Here is a 20,190-nt window from a genome sequence, read left to right on the forward strand (position 1 = left end):
TGTAGATTACATTGAAAATTGTCCCCCCTGGTGTGGAATTTGGGGGGCACTATATATAAGTCAAGGTAGTTTTCTCCACTGGAAAAATGAGAGGCCCCAGAGGTGGGTCTAGGGTTGTTGCCCGATGTATGCCAGAATTTCATTTTGAAATCTCAAGACCTGCTTCCTATGGCTTGTCCTTGCATAGGCACCAGGCAAATTTTGTAGGCACATTCAGAATTGTCCACCTCCTTGTAAACTTGAACTGTGGAAAAAAAAGGGTCTCAAGAATGTGCCGGACACTCCAGCAGGTGAAGGGAGGAACGTGTAGCAGAAGGAACTACCGCTACAGCTCAAGTTCTGCTCCCTTTCCTTATAAGTGTTTTTCTCTTTTACTACTTGAGGTGACCCATTAATGTAATTTCTTTCTTTTTTATATGTAGATCATTCCACACAAAATTTGAGAGTGAACAGAATGTGAAGGGAATTCCTGTTTATCGGTTCGTAATCCCTGAAAGTGCTTTTGCATCTTCTGTAGTGAATCCGGACAATTGGTGCTTTTGCACAGAAAATATTGTCTCAAGAAACTGTACTGAAGGAGGCCTTCTAGACATCTCAGCCTGTAAAAATAGTAAGGCAACATTCAGCAAATATAAAGAAAAGAAAAGGCTGATCGAAAAAAAAAAAAAACCATATAAAATCTTTTCTTAAAGAGGGCATATTATATGCAAATAGTGTGCCCTTTCCTTAAAGAAAGTATGTTATATGTAGATAGATCGCTCGTTTCTTAAAGAGTAGATTGAATCCAAAGCAGACATACAAGTCTTCAATCAGGAGGACGTAGAGAAGTATTTTAACATGTCAAGACCTTACTCCACAATATTCAAAAATATAATTCAAATATAAAATAAAAAATATAATTCAAAAGATATATGGGCCAATATTCAGACTGCGGGAGTTAACATCAGCTACCTTCCGTGGTCGTCGCTGGGACTTTTCCAGTGACTGGCACTGAATATTCAGTTTAATTTTGGCTGGTTTAACGATAACCGGCTAACTCTATATTCAGACTTAGCAAGTTATCTTTAAACCGGCCAAAGATATCCCACCTTTTCATGTGGCTGAATATGGCCACTAAACTGGCTTTAAAAATAGTGGCTAGCCGGTTATATCACCCAATATAACCAGCTATCTACTACCTGCTAACCACAGATATTCAGTAGGAGATAACCAGCTATCCTCTGCTGAATATCGGCGGATAGCCAGTTAAGTGCTCTTTAACTGGTCAGCTGCCCTTCTGGCCAGTTAAATCGTAAGGGATAATAAGGTATTATTGGATCCATCAGAATTGCATAATTCAACCCTCAGGTAATAACTTAGCTATTTGACAATAGGGAGAATAAGCAATCGTCATTGATTCAGCAGTATATATACCTGTATATGCACACTTTATAAAAAATAGCACTTATCTTTATTTGAAAGTTGTTTCTTTTTTCTCTTTTATATTGTTCTGAAATATCAGTTATATGTGAAAATACAAAGCAGGAGATCCATCACAGTGACATGAATTCATGTTTCACCCCAAAGCTGTCTCAAGGTCTGTGTCCTAAAAAAACAAAACAAAAATTAAAAACAAATCTTCACTGAGATCTCGTATCCAATAATAAATGATAAATTGTGGATATATATACTGCTGGATCAATGACGATTGCATATTCTCCCTATTGTCCAATGGCTAAGTTATTGCCTGAGGGTTGAATTATGAGATCCTGATGGATCTAATAATTCCTTATTATAGCTTTTGAATTATATTTTTGAATATTGTGGCGTAAGGTCTTGATACGTTAAGATACTTTTCTGAAAGAGGGCATGTTAAATGCAAATAGGGCATATTTTTCTTAAAGAGGACACATTATATGCAGACAGTGCACTCTGGGGCTCATTTTCAAAAGAGAAAAACATCCAAAAAGTGGCATAAATCTGCATTTGATGTTTTTCTCACAAAAAATTCAAATTGGTATTTTGTAATCCAATTTTTGGACGTTTTAACATAAAGTCCATCAGAAGTGCATTCAAATCACAAGGCAGTGTGTCAGGGGTCTGTTAAGGGTGGGATCTGGACCTTTTTCTGCCATAATGGAACAAAACAAAAACATCCAGCGCTATAAATTGGACATTTTGGTTTAGACCTGTTTTATTAACAAATAAGCTACAAAAAAGTGTCCTAACTGACCACATGACCACTGCAGGAATAAAGGAATGACACCCCTTCCTCCTTCAGTGGTCACTGACCCCCCTCCCACCCCACAAAGATGTAAATGAAACAGTACATACCAGCCTCTATGACGGCTTCAGATGTTATGGCCAGTCCTATTAGAGCAGTAAGCGGGTTCCTGGAATAGCCTAGTAGTGGGTGCAGTGCACTGTAGAGAAGGTGACCCAGGCCCATAATCCACTCTGTTACACTTCTGTCAGCCCCCCCCCCCCAAAAAAAAACCCTACTGTACCCACATATAGGTGACACCTTCAGCCGTAATGGCTATTGTAGTGGTGTATAGTTGGGTACGGTAGGTTTTTCGTGGCTTTTGAAGGGCTCACCATAAGGGGGTAGTGGTGAGATGTATACCTAGGACCTTTTATGTGAAGTCCACTGCAGTGTCCCCTAGGGTGCCCCTCTGCTCTGCTGGAATGTCTATGTGGCCAGTCTACTAGGAAAGCTGGCTCCTCTTACGTCCCAATGGCTTGATTTTGTGCGTTTTTCATTTGGCCGTTTTGTTTTGTTTTTTAAATGGTCCAGAAAGATAGGTGTACTAAGCAAAACAACATCTAGGAAATGGTCATTTTCAAAGAAAAAAGATAGTTGTTTTTCTGGTTTGAAAATGGTCATTTTCAATACTAGATTTTTGGACATTTTCAGGAAAACATCTAAAGTTGGATTTAGACAATATAAGGGGCAAAGTGAGGTGAAAGAAGCTATTAGAGCTAAAAGAAAATCCTTCAGAAAATGGAAGAAGGAACCGACTGAAAATAATAAGAAACAACATAAGGAATGTCAAGTCAAATGCAAAGCGCTGATAAGGAAGGCTAAGAGGGACTTCGAAAAAAAAGATTGCATTAGAGGCAAAAACATATAGTAAAAATTTGTTTAGGTATATTAAAAGCAGGAAGCTGGCAACAGAATTGGTTGGACCGCTAGATGACCGAGGAGTAAAAGGGGTGATCGGGGAAGACAAAGCCTTAGCGGAGAGATTAAATGAATTCTTTACTTCGGTCTTCACCGAGGAAGATTTGGGTGGGATACCGGTGCCAGAAATGGTATTCAAAGCTGAAGAGTTGGAGAAACTTAATTAATTCACTGTAAACCTGGAGGATGTAATGCGGCATTTGTACAAACTGAAGAGTAGAAAATCTCCTGGACCGGATGGTATTCATCCCAGAGTACTGATAGAACTGAGAAATGAGCTTGCGGAGCTATTGTTAGTAATATGTAATTTATCCTTAAAATCGAACGTGATACTGGAAGATTGAAGGGTGGCCAATGTAACGCCGAATTTTTAAAAAAGGTTTCCGAGGAGATCCGGGAAATTATAGACTGGTGAGTCTGACATTGGTGCTGGGCAAAATGATAGAGACTATTATAAAGAACAAAATTACAGAGCATATTCAAAAGCATGGATTAATGAGACAAAGTCAACATGGATTTAGTGAAGGGAAATCTTGCGTCACCAATCTACTACATTTCTTTGAAGGGGTGACCAAACATGTGGATAAAGGTGAGCCAGTTGATATTGTGTATCTGGATTTTCAGAAGGCGTTTGACAAAGTACTTCATGAAGGACTCCAGAGGAAATTGGAGAGTCATGGGATAGGAGGTAGTGTTCTATTGTGGATTAAAAACTGGTTAAAAGATAGAAAACAGAGAGTAGGGTTAAATGGTCAGTATTCTTAATGGAGAAGGGTAGTTAGTGGGGTTTCCCAGGGGTCTGTGCTGGGATCGCATCTTTTTAACATATTTATAAATGACCTAGAGATGGGAGTAACTAGTGAGGTAATTACATTTGCTGATGACACAAAGTTATTCAAAGTAGTTAAATCGCGAGAGGATTGTGAAAAATTACAAGAGGACCTTACGAGACTGGGCGTCTAAATGGCAGATGACGTTTAATGTGAGCAAGTGCAAAGTAATGCATGTGGGAAAGAGGAACCCGAATTATAGCTAATTCATGCAAGGTTCCACGTTAGGAGTCACGGACCAAGAAAGGGATCTAGGTGTCATCGTTGATGATACATTGAAACCTTCTGCTCAGTGTGCTGCTGCAGCTGAGAAAGCAAATAGAATGTTAGATATTATTAGGAAAGGAATGGAAAACAAAAATGAGGATGTTATAATGCCTTTGTATCGCTCCATTGTGCGACCGCACCTCGAATATTATGTTGAATTCTGGTCGCCGTATCTCAAAAAACATATAGTGGAATTAGAAATGGCACAGAGAAGGGCGAAGAAAATGATAAAGGGGATGGGACGACATCCCTATGAGGAAAGGCTAAAGTGGCTAGGGCTCTTCAGCTTGGAGAAAAGGCGGTTGAGGGGAGATATGATAGAGGTCTATAAAATAATGAGTGGAGTTGAACGGGTAGATGTGAAGCATCTGTTTACGCGTTCCAAAAATACTAGGACTAGGGGGCATGCGATGAAGCTACACTGTAGTAAATTTAAAACGAATCAGAGAAAATTTTTCTTCACACTGGAATTCGTTGCCAGAGAATGTGGTAAAGGCGGTTAGCTTAGCAGAGTTTAAAAAAGGTTTGGCCGGCTTCCTAAAGGAAAAGTCCATAGACCATTATTAAATGGACTAAGGGAAAATCCACTATTTCTGGGATAAGCAGTATAAAATGTTTTGTACTTTTTTGGGATCTTGCCAGGTATTTGTGACCTGGATTGGCCACTGTTGGAAACAGGATGCTGGACTTGATGGACCTTTGGTCTTTCCCAGTATGGCAATACTTATGTACTTATGACATATCAAAAATGCTCCTCTCTTTTCTTAGAGGGCATATTATATGTAAATAGTGTGCAATTTTCTTAAATAAGGTGTATTATATGTAGATAGTGCTCTCTTCTCTTTTAGAAAGATCTTATATATAGATTTCTCCTGAGTGGTGGTCTGACTTTCTGTTTTAACTGTCAGCATTCCAGTATCCCTAGTACATTTCAAAATCATACCCTCCAATATTACCAAAGTTGTCCAGAATTGAGAGCCACACTTGTTGGATGCACCATGCTCACCTCTAAGGTAGGGGGGAGAACCTAACAAACAGCCCCAGCTGTTTTAACCTCTGCCACTCTAGTACCACGCCATGGACTCCAAGAGTTCTGTAGCTCGTCAGCCCTTTACAAAGAGGGAATCTTGGGTTCCATGGAGGACCATTCGGGCTGAAGTATTTTGCTTAAAGAAATGAAATGTGCTTCTGTCTTGTCTTCTCAAATCCAGCAACATCAATCTGAACCTATTGTACTTCAATGTAAATCGCCTTTAACTATTCATAAAGGCATAAGCTAACTCCAAATCCCTTCACCCTAAATTCCTAACATCAGCATGACCCATGAAATTCTCCATGGCCACTCACATGTCCAAATTTAAGCAGGTAGAATCCTCCTCCATACTGCCAAGTGAGGCTTCTGACATTACAGAAGAATTCATTTTAAACTGAAATGGAAACACACAAAGGACATTCAGCATACATCTACCAATTTTGTAGCATGGTTTACAGATCTCTGGGAAACAGCTGGGGCTGTTTGTTAGGTTCTCCCCCTACCATGACTACCTTAGTGGTGAGTTTGGTACACCCAGAAGGTGTGGCTCTCAATTCATCTGGACAACTTTGGTAATATTGGAGGGTATGATTTTGAAATGTACTAGGGATACTGGAATGCTGACAGTTAAAACAGAAAGTCAGACCACCACTCAGGAGAAATCTATATATAAGATCTTTCCAAAAAGGATAGAGACTTTGTAAGAAACAGCAAGAAAGGTTGAGGTAGTGAATGCTTCACTTGTGCAGGTGATTTAGCAGACTGTCATAACTGGAGATGTTGGAAAACAGACTGACTAAAGCACTAAAGAGGGCTTTAAACTAAATTTACTGGGGTTGGGAGAGAAAAGCCCCAAAGTCATTAATAACCCTCAGGAAGGTAAGACATCAAAGACCCTTACAGAAAGCAGAAAAAAAGAGTAACCTCTGGAGAGCCTTGTATACCAATGCCCATAGTATGGGAAATAAAGTTTTAGATCTAGAGGCTTTAGTGACAGAAGCTGACTTGGATTTAGTGGTGGTCACAGAGACGTGGTTCATGGAGAACCATGACTGGGGTATAGTTATACCTGGCTATAATCTATTCAGGAAGGACAGGGTGGAGGTGTGGCATTATATGTAAAGAATAATATTAAAGTGACAGAATTGCAGGATATATGGGGTAAGGGAGAAGCATTGTGGGTCAAATTGGTAAGAGGGAAAGGAAAATGTATTTACATTGATGTAATATACAGGTCACCCTCAGAGTCAGAAGAATTGGACAGAGACTTAATTGAAGACATTCACAAGATAGTTAGGAAAGGGGAAGTACTACTGACAAATGATTTTAATATGCTGGATGTCGACTGGGGTGTCCCTGCTGCAGGGTTGTCTAGAATCAAAGGAATCTTGGATTCTCTACAGGACGAATTGTTTCAGCAGCAGGTAACAGAACTGACATGGGATGGAGCTATTCAAGATCTGGTGCTTACAAACAGGGAAAATATTTCTGATGATATGGTGGGAGATCTTTTGGCATCTTGTGATCACCGAATGGTGTGGTTCAATATTAAAACAAAGGAGGAGAGGGCTTACTCAAGATTGAAGGTCTTAGATTTAAAAAAAAACTAACTTTGCCAAGATGGGCGAATTTCTCAAGGAAGAGTTGGTTGGATGGGAGCAGCTGAAGAAAGTAGAACAGCAGTGGACAAAACTGAAAGGAGCTATTTTAAAGGTGACAAACCTTTATGTTAGAAAATTACATAAAAGTAAGAGGAAAAGAAGGCCGCTGTGGTTCTCAAACGTAGTAGCTGACAAGGTAAGGGAAAGACGGTTAGCCTTCTCATGTTACAAGATGACTCAGAAAGAGGGAGACAGGCAAAAGTACCTGGAAAAGCTAAGGGAAGCTAGAAAAGTTGTTAGGAAAGCAAAGAGGCAAATGGAAGAAAAGATAGCCGATACGGTAAAATTGGGGGACAAAATGTTTTGCAGATATATAAGTGACAGAAGGAAGTGTCATAATAGTATTGTGAGGCTCAACGCCAAGGGGGAGGAATATGTAGAAGCTGATAAGGATAAAGCTGAACTGCTTAACAATTATTTCTGTTCTATGTTCATGGATGAAAGGCTGGGGTAAGGACCGCAAAAAACAAATGCAAATGGGGATGGATGTATGGTAGACCAGGACCGATTCACAGAAGACTGTGTTTGTGAGGATCTAGCTAAACTAAAAGTAGACAAAGCGATGGGGCCTGATGGGATACATCCGAAGGTACTCAAGGAACTCAGAGAAGTCCTGGCAGCTCCGCTGTCTTAACTCTTCAATGCATCCTTAGATTGTAAGCTCTTTGAGCAGGGACTGTCTTTCTTCTATGTTTGTGCAGCGCTGCGTACGCCTTGTAGCGCTTTAGAAATGCTAAATAGTAGTAGTAGTAATCCTTAGAGGCTGGAGTGGTCCCGGAGGACTGGAGAAAGGCGGATGTGGTCCCTTTGCACAAGAGCAGAAGTAAGGAGGAGGTTGGAAATCACAGACCTTCAGTCAGACCTTGCTGGCCAGTAAACTAAACAAACGCTTCTAAAGCGGAGAATTACTACTACTACTATTTAGCATTTCTATAGCGCTACAAGGCGTACGCAGCGCTGCACAAACATAGAAGAGGTTTCTCAAATTGAATGGACTTCAGGACCCGAGGCAGGTCATTTCAAGTCAAATGAATCTTATTGATTTTGACTGGGTGACCAAACAGTTAAACGTGGGAGGGGAACTAGACGTGGTGAACTTGGACTTTAGCAAAGCCTTCAACATGGTTCTCAACAGGCGCCTTCAGTATGGGACCTAAAGTGACTGACTGGGTTAAAAACTGGTTAAAAGGGAGGAGAGAGATGGTAGTGGAATATGGAGCTTACTCTGGGGAAAGAGATGTTATCAGTAGTGTGCTGCAGAGATGGGTCCTCGGGCCGGCTCTCTTTGACATCTTTGTGAGCGATATTGCAAAAGGGTTGTCAGGTAAGGTCTGTCTCTTTGTGGATGATACCAAACTCTGTAATAGGGTGGACACCCCTGAGGGTGTGGATGGCATGAGAAATGATCTAGCAAAGCTTGAAGAATGGTTTGATAATTGGCAACTAAGATTTATGCAGGGTCATGCACTTTGGTTACAAGAATCCAAGGGAACGATACAATATAGGGGGCAAAGTGCTTCTGTGTATGGAAGAAGAATGAGAATTGGGGGTTATTGTGTTTGACGATCTTAGTGTTTAAACAGGTAGAAAAGGCAACAGTCAAAGGCAGGGGTGCATAAGGAGAGGGATGACCAGCAGGAAAAAGGAGATGAGTGGCCTTGTATAAGTCTCTGGTGAGGTCCCATTTGGAGAACTGTGTGCAATTCTAGAGACCACACCTACAGAAAGATATAAACAGGATGGAGTTGGTCCAGAGGGCGGCTACAAAATTGGTAAGCGTTCTCTGTCATAAAATATATGAACCTCAAGCGGAACAGAGGGGATATGATAGAGAAGTTTAAATACCTCAGTGGCGTTAATCTACTGGAGGAGAACCTTTTTTCAAATGAAGGAAAACTCTGGAATGAGAGGGCGTAGGATGAAGTTGAAAGGAAATAGGCTTAGGAGGAATCTAAGAAAATACTCTTTTACAGAAAGTGTGGTGGATGCCTGGAATGGCCTCCCGGTGGAGGTCGTGGAGACGAAGACTGTGTCAGAATTTTAAAAAGAGTGGAACAGGCATGTGGGATCCCTTAGGAAAAGGAGGAGTTATTGGTTACTGAGGATGGGCCATATGGCCCTTATCTGCCGCCGGGTTTCTAAACAATTTACCCTTTTAGTCTGGTTATTCACCTCCTTAGTTCCCAGTTTTTATGATCCAACATACAGGGCTGGCTGAACAGCTGAGTGACTGTGTTTTTTGCACATGGCCATACTTTTCTTCCCTGCTTTTCAGCCCATATCGACTTATGCAGATGAGACCGTGCAGTGAGTGTCTGCTATGACCGCCATCCCTCTGTGTTCCCCATGGGCTGCCCCTGCCAGCGTGTTAGTAAGTGTAAGCAAAGGCAGAAATTAGGTGACAGTAGATGATACTGTAAAGGTTAGCATTAAAATTCATTCTCACTAAAACTGAGAATCTTGAGAAAATGTTCTTGATAATTTCAGGTGATATGGTCTCGTTAATGGAGTGTGTAGAAAAATAAGAGTGTACCAGTGAAAAATGTCTACTATCTGCATATTAAGTTTAATACAAGGTTAATGATGTACTGTGAACATAGTTGAAAGTGATTGGGAAAGGATGTGAAATAATATTTACAGTGAACACAAGCAACCCTTAATTGATGCGTGATATGTTTATATATACAATGGATCATTAAATACAAAGTGAATTCATTCTTTATGATGAAAAATTGGGAAAATAGCATAACTTTTGACCAGCCAATGAGATATTCAGTCAAAAATAATCTATTTAGAAGGGAGAAGGCTGGAGGGTGCATCCAATATTCAGCACTATCCAGATAATGACATCAGTTTAAGCAGAACTGCATCAATAGCTGTCCTGAAAGGAAAACTTCTCCATTTATACAGCTTTACAGATAGTATGGCTGAAATTCTGAATAAAGATATGGGAATAAGTAACTTATTTAGGAGAACTGCCCTGTAGTTTATAATATGAAAAGAAAACAATATGCAACAGGTATAGACAATCTATATGTTTCCTTTCAGAGAAGCCGGTGTATGTTTCACTTCCTCATTTCCTCTATGTAAGCGAAAACATAAGAAGCCGTGTGACCGGTCTGAAGCCCAACGAGGAAGAACATCGAATCTACGTAGACGTGGAACCTGTAAGCTAAGTCCCACATACGTGGGCAGTCTTTCTGCAGTAGGACCTTTACACTACTTTCTCTTCACTTCTGACAGGCCGATGCTCAAAACCTCAGCCCTGCAAGGAGCAGCACCTTAAAAACCTTCCCTATGCTCAACACTAATAGTATGCAAATATTATGCACGATGTTAGCATTGGGAATTTAAGGGGAAGGAACAAGCTCGGCACATGCGCGCAAGAGCTGTGCGGTAAGGACAACTCTTGTGCACATGCCTAGTCAAACAGGGGAGCAGGGAGCCCATGCAGGATCTCTCCCCCCCCCCCACCGAGCACCGCAACTCTGAGCAAAGCTTTTGAAAAAAAACTACAGAAAAACCCGACCTTGCTGTTAGAAACACCGCTTTTCTTTTTCTTTTTGGGAGGCTGAATTTCACTCCAGATTTTTTTTGTTTACCCTCTGGACTTTTTGAGTCCCTGCTGCTTCTTTTTTGGATCCTTTTTCTCTGTCCTTCTGTTAAAGACCCTACTGTCAGTCCCTGTTGCTTCTTTTCTGATCCTGTCCCTCCGTTCAAGCTCCCTACCACCAGTTCTGAGCTGGCATAACTTTCCAGCGTTAGAGGTAGCATTCTTTCCTGCGCTGTTGGGAATACCTAATGATCCTCTTAATTACCCTTTGCATGCATTTAAATATCATTTGCGCTGATTTTTGGTGGCTGGATTGTTTCTGGCACTAGAGACCTCTGAGCATTGTGTGCAGGTTAACACCGGTGCTAGTCCGGCACCAGCGTTAGTTTCTGAGCATCGGCCTGTCAGTATTATGCTCAGATATTCTAGTTCTGCTGTACTACTGCAGTGCATCACCCGTATCAAGGAATTAAGTTTTTTCTCCCCACATTGACTGCTTTCACCACATTTCTTACAGTCAGTACAGGAGAAGAGACCCAGGGAAGCCAAAGGAGTTTTTCAGGTCACCCTAAATAATATGGTGGCCAAAGCTTGAAAGAAACTAAAATATGAGGGAGGAGGTGGCTAGAGAGGTGAAAGCTTCACTCTGTCAGAGCTTTGCCTTAAAAACTAGAGATAAGAAATTAGGAGGTTCCTGCAAAGAGACAACACAAAACAGTGGTTCCTTAAGAAGAAAAGCACTGCAAATATCGAGCTCCATTGGTTAGGGAACCCCAAATCAAACAGAATATGACGTGCATCATTGATATGATGGAGCTTAAACAGGGGGTGTCTCATTAGTTGTGCTCCAAGGTATACCCTAAGATATGGATCCAGAAAATGATCCGATGGGGACCATAGACTGTGCCACCTCTGCTTTTCATGCTGTAGCATAGCATGAATCTTCTCCCTTTGCTATATTCAGTTTTTTAATCCACTCAACAATGCTGGACGGGTTTCTGTCCTTCCAGATAACCAGTATGGCTAGCCTCAATGACGTAAGCCAAAAAAGGCTTGTGAATTTCACCCCCATGCTTTCACATAAGATTATCAATGCCAATTGATCCAGAATGTGAGAAATCTGCTCCGGTGTCCACATACAGCAAAGCCAATGTGCATAAGATTATGATAGTCCTTCCGTCACCTGAACTTGCAGATCCAATATACAATTCCAAAAGGCCACAATTTTAGGCAGTTACACCTACCCCTCTCACCACTGAACGCTACCATTTACAAGTCCATATCCAGAATGGAAACTAATTACACACTGACAATGTTTTTCTTTTTTAGTTTTGGTTGAAAAGTTGATTGTAATGGACAGCAATGTTCAGACTGCTCAGTTTATCATTTTCATGTTGTCTTGCAAGGTTATTTGTAATATGAAAATGTGAAATTGTATGTTTATTTTCTTTTGCAAATGTGCTGAGTTAATATTTGTAGACTGAATTGAAAGTGCCATAAACAGTATAAGTTAAAAAAGAATAGTTTCTTAAATAGAGGATTACTGTAAGGGAATTAGGGAAGTAAGTCCGCAACAGTACGAGTGACCCAGAGCTAGAGGAGAATTGTTAGGTGCTCTTTGAAAAGTGAACAATAATACATCCCCCAAATTCTGCAGTAATTTTTATTTACAGGCTATAACATTTAAGAATGAGTAAAGAAACAATGACTTTTTTTTTTTTTTTTTTTTTAGAATACAGGTTTTACCATGAGATTTGCCAAAAGGATACAAATCAATTTAATGTTTAAACCGACAGATAAAATTGAGTAAGTTTTCTATGAATTTTTCTTAAAACTTGGATTAGGTTTTGACTATTGAAAGAACTTAACTGAAATGATCCTATAAAAATATTTTAAAATAATGGTAACATTTTACATAATTATAAAATCATAATTTCTGAATAAGTACTTTTGAAATGATTTTAAGAAGGTTAAAGATCTTAACTCTGAGAGTAAATTGGCCTCCTGTAAATTGACTAGGGCTGAATTTCAAATTTTATGAGACTAGTTTCACTAGTAGTCTAAATTTAGGAGTCCTAAAATGAGAGGTGATTTAGGTAAAAGAATTAGAAGCTTAGCTTGGCTTTCAGACTTAAATTTATGCTAAATTAAGTACATAAGTACATAAGTAGTGCCATACTGGGAAAGACCAAAGGTCCATCTAGCCCAGCATCCTGTCACCGACAGTGGCCAATCCAGGTCAAGGGCACAAGGCCATAGACTTGAACAGCTAGATATTTTGACTTTACTTATGTACATAGAGGACCCTGGGCTGCTAGGCTCAATGGACCCTTGGTTTTTTCCCAGTGTGGTATTACTTATGTACTTCTGTACTTGTGTATTGGGATTGAGGGTCCTTTTACGAAGCTGCAGCAGAAGGGGGTCTGCGCTGGTGTTGGTGTATGTTTTTGACATGCACAGAGACTCCCTTTTACCACAGTGGGTAAAGAGCAGGTTTTTTTTTTAATTTTAAAAGAAATGGAGATTTCGGGTGGGAGCACTTATCACCACCCATTGAGATGGCGGTAAGGGCTCCCGCGTGGCACTGCCCGATTCCTGCTGGGTACACACTGGCGCTACAAAATGGCTCACACTGGGGGCGGGATCTACTGCTGGGCTGCTGCGGTGGCTTGGTGATACCTTCTCTTTTAGTGAGCGCTAAGCCCATGTTGGGCTTACCGCTGCTTTGTAAAAGGGCCCGTGAGGTAGGAACATAATAAGTGGCCAAATTTACACTTCTATTCTCCTAACTTTCTGTTTCACACAACCTTTGAAGGATTCCCCTCTAGTGAGCTTCAATTTTTACAGAGAATAATAATGATTAGCCATGGTATTGATAAAAGCCAAAAGAGAACTGGAGGCAATCTTTGGCATTAAAATAAGGGTATCTAGTATGTACAAAAGAGGACAATGAAAATAATGAGACAAATTGTTAAAAAAAAACAAGGTACATGTTTTCACAAAGAATCAAATAACTTTATCAAAGAAAAGTTTCCTCTGTGCAGCATAATTCACTTCAAACTCCAACATTTTCACATGTCTTCTCAGACTGTACAGTTGAAAAAACAGGTCCTTACGCCTTATTAGGGCCTTTATCTCCTCTCTGCTATTTCTCGTAAGACCAGCTTCAGCTACTTTGGTCCAAACCTCTGCAGTTCTCTGCCCTGTCACATAAAAACAAGAATAGCCATACTGGGTCAGACCAATGGTCCATCCAGCCCAGTATCCTGCTTCCAGTAGTGGCCAATCCAGGTCAGAAGTACTTGGCAGAAACCCAAATAGTAGCACCATTCCTACTACTAATCCCGGGGCAAGCAGTGGCCTCCACCATGTCCATCTCAATAACAGACTATGGACTTTTCATCCTGAAACTTGTCCAAACCTTTTTTTTAAACCCAGATATGCTAACTGCCATTAACACATTCTCTGGCAATGAGTTCTAGAGCTTAACTATTCTTTGAGTGAAAAAATATTTCCTCCAATTTGTTTTTAAAGTATTTCCATGCAATTTCAGTGAGTGTCCCCTGATCTTTGTACTTTTTGAATGAGTGAAAAATCAATTCACCTCCACCCATTCCACACCAGTCACGATTTTGTAGACCTGAATCATATCCCCCCTCAGCTGTCTCTTTCCAAGCTAAAGAGCACTAACCTCTTTAGCCTTCCTCATATGGGAGCAATTTCATCCCCTCTATCATTTTGGTCGCTCTTCTCTGAACCTTTTCTAATTCTGCTGTATCTCTTTTGAGATACACAATATGAAGGTGAGGTCGCACCATGGAGCGATACAGAGGCATTATAATAATTTTGGTCTTATTTTGCATTCCTCTCCTACTAATTCCTAGTATCCTGTTTGCTTTTTTGTCCGCCGCCGCACTGAGGAGAAGATTTCAACATATTGTCTTCAATGACACCTAGGACTTTTTCTTGAGTGTTGACTCCTAAAGTGGGCCCTAGCATCAGATAACTATGATTCGGATTATTTTTCTCAATGTGCATCACTTTGCATTTGTCTACATTAAATTTCATCTGCCATTGGGACGCCCAGTCTTCCAGTTTTCTAAGGGCATCCTGCAATTTTTCAAAATCCGCATGCATTTTGACAATTTCAATAGTTTGTGTCATCTGCAGTGGCGTTCCTAGGGGGGCTGACACCTGGGGCGGATTGCCGATGCGCAGCGCCCCCCGGATGCAGCACGGCCCCCCCCCGGCAAAAGGATACCCCCCTGCGAAGGAATCCCCCCCTGGGTGCACGCCGCTGGGGGAGTGCCGCGCGCCCCTGTCCTCCATTGTTCCATGCTTCTTCTCTGCCCCGGAACAGGAAGTAACCTGTCCCGGGGCAGAGAAGAAGCATGGAACAACGGAGGACAGGCGCGCACGGCACCCCCCGGCAGCGTGAACCCAGGGCGGACCGCACCTACCGCCCCCCCCCCCTAGGAACACCACTGGTCATCTGCAAATTTAATCACCTCATTCGTCATTCCATTTCTGTCATTTGAAGAGGGTGAATAGTGGAGTGCTGCAGGGATCTGTACTGGGGCTGGTGCAATTTAACATATTTATAAATAATCTGGAAATCGGAACGAGTGACGTGATTAAATTTGCAGGTAACAAAACTATTCAAGGTTGTTGAATAGTTCACACATGTGAACTGTGAAAAGTTACAAGAAGACCTTAGGAAACTGGAAGACTGGGTATTCAAATGGCAGATGAAATTTAATGTGGACAAATGCAAATTGATGTACATTGGGAAGAATAATCTGAATCATTGTTACCTGATGCAAGGGTCCACCTTAGGGGTCAGCACCCAAGAAAAAGATATAGGTGTCATTGTAGACAATACGCTGAAATCTTCTACCCAGTGTTCCAATCATCGCATAAATAAACTATACAAAACTAATTATATTCATTTTATTTTCTGCAGGGTTTTTTCCAAACTGAAGGACATCTTAGTGTTCCCTGTTCTTTGGCTTAATGAGGTTGGTAGTTTTTGATTTGGTTCTGAACATATTGATTACTAATATTCTAACACAAACACCTTGATATTTAGCTCACAGTGGCTGGTGTTTTTTTTTTAATGCCAGCTGCTATGAGCAAAAATATCCAGATATTTAGTGGAAGGTACTCAGTTGAGTGGAGGAGTAGCCTAGTGGTTAGTGCAGTGGACCTTGATCCTGGGGAGCTGGGTTTGATTCCCACTGCAGCTCCTTGTGACTCTAGGCAAGTCACTTAACCCTCCATTGCCCCAGGTACAAATAAGGACCTGTATATACTATGTAAACTACTTTGATATGTAACCACAGAAAGGTGGCATATCAAGTCCCATTTCCCTTTCCCTATTTGAGATTCTATATGGAATGTTGCTATTATTTGAGATTCTGTTGCTACTATTTGAGATTCTGTATGGAATGTTGCTATTATTTGAGATTCTGTTGCTACTATTTGAGATTCTACATGGAATGTTGCTAGTGGAGGAGTAGCCTAGTGGTTAGTGCAGTGGACTTTGATCCTGGGGAGCTGGGTTCAATTCCAGCTGCAGCTCCTTGTGACTCTGGGCAAGTCACTTAACCCTCCTTTGTCACAGGTACAAATAAGTACTTGTATATACTATGTAAAGCGCTTTGAATGTAGTTGCAAAAACCACAGAAAGGCAGTATATCAAGTCCCATTCCCGTTCCCTTTTATTGGCAGTAGCCCTGGGATCAGTAGTATGGAATCTTGTTACTCTGGGATTCTGGAATTTTGCTACTCTTTGGGATTCCGCCAGGTACTTGTGACCTAGACTGACCACTGATAGATGCACCATCGGTCTGACCCAGTATAGTAGTTCTTATGTTGTTAGGTTCAGATAGTGGCTGTCACTGAATATTGGGATACTGAGATGGTGCTTGGTATTATCCAGGTAGCAATGATACTCGACCACTGTAAAGATATTCAATGTTACTATCCGGATAGTACTGTGGTGGTCTGTAAAGATATTCAACCTTTCTATTCATATAGTGCTATTGACCCTTTCTGGGTTGCATTTATCAGAGTCACTGTTTCCTGGATAAATACTTTTGAATATCAACCCTAACATTTACAAGGAGGAGTTACAGTGAGTGGGTAATATTTTAACATAGTAAATAACAGAAAATATCATCATCCCCTTTCAGTTTGTCCAGTTTTTGTGTCCGTACTGACAATGATAAGTACATAAGTATTGCCGCACTGGGACAGACCAAAAGTCCATCAAGCCCAGCATCCTGTTTCCAACAGTGGCCAATTCAGGTCACAAATACCTGGCAACATCCCCAAAAAGTTCAATGCATTTTATGTTGCTTATCCCAGAAATAGCAGTGGTTTTCCCCAAGCCAATTTAATAATGGTCTATGGACTTTTCCTTTAGGAAGCCGTCCAAACCTTTTTAAACCCTTCTAAGCTAACTGTCTTTACCACATTCTCTGGCAATGAATTCCAGAGTTTAATTACACGATGAATGTGTTGAACAGTTGTCATGATGAGCAGCTGGACTATTTATCCTTATCCTAGGCACTCTTTTTTTTTGTCTTCTTCCGTGTACTTCATACACAACTACCACAGAGCTCCATTAGTAATCACCTTTCCTGTGCAAAACCTAAATGTCCTGTAATAGTCACCTAGCCACTGAACATCCAGCCAGACCTATTTGATTACCTTTGTTTCCATGAGGACTTTGAGCAATTCCAGAACTTGTAGCCTGCCAGATAGACCCAGCTACCCCTCGCTTCTGTCATTGCAGGCTGCCAGACAAACATGGCAATTAGGATGCCTGTGCTTCCATTAGTACTTCTAAAATTTCTTATTTACCACTTTCCATTTATTCTGAATGAGACAGGCATGAAGCTCTGAAGAGTTACACCTGTGCTGCAAAGTCATGCTTTCTACTTGTGGCCTCTTAAACTTTATCACCACCTCCGAAGGGCATTCTATTCTTCCATCATCATTTCCATGAAACAATATTTCCTAATGTACCTCTTCAGTTTACCCCCTAGATAATCAACTTGCTTTCCCTTTCTCTGTTATATTTCCTGCAGAGTATACCCTGCCATTAACCTCACTTTGTATTTGTTTCATACCGGTATTGGCGATCGCCTCTACTGTACAATATAAGCCACATTGAGCCTGCAAATAGGTGGGAAAATGTGGGATACAAATGTAATAAATAAGTAAGTACTTGCTTCTAGTTCTCAAAGGGCTTCTCATACATATCACACAGCATTTTGATGCTGCATCCAGAACTGGGCACAATACTCCAGGCAAGGTCCCACTAATATTATTATTATTTATTGCATTTGTACCCCACATTATCCCACCTTTTTGCAGGCTCAATGTGGCTTACAGAGTAGGTTATGATAAAGACAGTGCCTAATTTAAATACAATTGATCAAAAGCAGAGGTAAGAGAGGTGGTAGTTGGGTGGAAGCTTGGGTAGGTTATATGAGAGGTGTTTAGGTGTGTTTGGGTGAATTGGGGGAAGAGTTGTATCATTGATGGAGACTTTTGTAAGCTTTGTTAAAGAGATGCGTTTTCAAAGCTTTGCGGAAGCTGGTTAGATTGTTCGTGGTTTTCAGGGTTTTGGGTAGTGCATTCCAGCACTGTGTACTTTTGTATGCAAAGGTCGTGGCATATGCTTGTTTGTACTTCACTCCTTTGCAACTGGGAAGGTTCAGGTTTAAGAATTTGCGGGCCGATTTTTTGGCGTTTCTGGGCGGCAGGTGTACTAGGTTTAGCATATAGAGTGGGGCGTCTGCGTGGATGATTTTGTGCACGGTTGTACGTAACTTGAATTCAATTCGTTCCTTGAGCGGAAGCCAATGCAGTTTTTCTCTCAAGGGCTTCGCGCTTTCATAATTCTTGCTTTTCCTCTTATTCACTAGTGGTAACCCCTCCTAATGCACCTTATTGTCCTTACAGCTCCTGCCACTGCTGGGTCACACTTGAAATCATTGGGCCTCCTTCCTCCTTTGTGGACTTTAGTATCTCGCCTCTTACCACGTAATGCTTGGATTTCTTTAACCAAAATGCTAACACTGGATTGCAGATGGAAAGTTTGACACATCTAAGTTATCATCATTATCTTATCTCAGATAGGAGAACTAAAATCGAGAGAGAGATTGTAAGGTAATTTATAGATGCTGACATGGGGATTACTTGCACAGCAGAGCAGAGTTCAGGAATAGGCAAGGTTCAGGTCTGTAAACTATAGAGAACTAATTTTTTTTTTACTTCAGTGTATGAGAAGTGATGCAGTTGATACGTTTTATTACAGACTGGTACGATTGATGATGGCACTGCAGAGAAATTCAAAGCCACAGTGACTACACCAATGAACATATTGATGGTAGTAGAAGTGGTCCTGCTCTGTCTGGGGATTGTGAGCTTTCTAGCCTGTTCCATTACTCTTTGCATTCGCAGCTCAAGGAAATCAAAATAGGTAAGTGTCCTAATGCATGAACAGAAATCACAAACTGCCTACACTGGCCTCAAAACAAAACACAGTAATAGCAAAATTGCGATGAATGTGTTGAACAGTTATCATAGCTACAATCTAGTTATTATATTTACTGTATTTAGACATTTTAATCAGCGTTCTACGTAGGCTCAAGGAATATATAGTTGAGAAAATACTATATGTAAAACTAAATCCTCAAAACTGTTGTAAGCTGCCAGCAAGATTCATGTGCTGTACAGGTTTGCTGCACCAGTTATTTCGAAATAGTCAAATATAAATTAAATTAACCCAATACTTCTTATATATACTGCAGTTCCAATTTAAATGTCAAATGAGAAACTATTATAAAGTGCAGATTTTTAGAGTGAAAAGATGGGTTTCAAATGTCACACTTGTTCTATTTTCTAGCAGTACCTATTGGCCCCTTTTCATTATTAACCCATTCATACATACTTCACATAATAGTGTAAAACTCATCTCCAAAGTCTTTCAAACTTCTTACATAACTGTGAGGAAATGCCTAGCCACCCGCCTAGGGCTAACCCTGCGGCCACCTGGAGGGTCCATCCCCAGCACAGCTCAGGTCCACCTACACCTGTCTCTTGTGATCTACACTAGCCCCCTCCTCCCACCAACTGGGTCCCAACCGCCATTGGTCGAATCTCCTTCTCTCAAGGTGTTCCCCGGTGATTTGTAGGTTTCTGGGGCCATACTTCTAGTGGTCCCACAGTTCCTAGAAAGTACTCACAGACAACACATACAAACCACCATGATTCTTAGTCAGTCCAGACAAGGAGAGGCAATAAACTAAAAGAGGTTTGTTATCATAAAATATTGAACAGTGAAGTATAAAACAGATCGGGAAAACAGCACACAATAACAGGTAACTGAAATAGGATTAATTATAAAATTATGTAAACATTTTATCACTTCCTGACTAGTGCCTGGAGCTTAGCCGAGATTGGGTGGCAGAGCCGGTGGTGGGAGGCGGGGCTGGTGATTGGGAGGCAGGGATAGTGCTGGGCAGATTTATACAGTCTGTGCCAGAGCCGGTGGTGGGAGGCGGGACTGGTGGTTTGGAGGCAGGGATAGTGCTGGGCAGACTTATACGGTCTGTGCCCTGAAGAGGACAGGTGCAAATCAAGGTAGGGTATACACAAAAAGTAGCACA

General features: G+C 41.0%; 1 protein-coding gene across 1 annotated transcript in view; it reads left to right on the forward strand.

Moving 5' to 3' along the window:
* The window catches only part of CD36 (CD36 molecule), a 79,589-nt gene that overhangs the window by 53,938 nt on the left and 5,461 nt on the right, over positions 1–20,190 (forward strand). Inside the window, exons 8-12 of the mRNA XM_030216128.1 lie at positions 423–610; positions 10,003–10,121; positions 12,240–12,313; positions 15,471–15,525; positions 18,837–19,001. Coding sequence (XP_030071988.1) covers positions 423–610; positions 10,003–10,121; positions 12,240–12,313; positions 15,471–15,525; positions 18,837–19,001 — 601 coding nt within the window. The remainder of the gene's footprint in view (positions 1–422; positions 611–10,002; positions 10,122–12,239; positions 12,314–15,470; positions 15,526–18,836; positions 19,002–20,190) is intronic.

This window comes from Microcaecilia unicolor, chromosome 10, assembly GCF_901765095.1.
Source record: "Microcaecilia unicolor chromosome 10, aMicUni1.1, whole genome shotgun sequence".
Taxonomy (NCBI): Eukaryota; Metazoa; Chordata; class Amphibia; order Gymnophiona; family Siphonopidae; genus Microcaecilia; species Microcaecilia unicolor.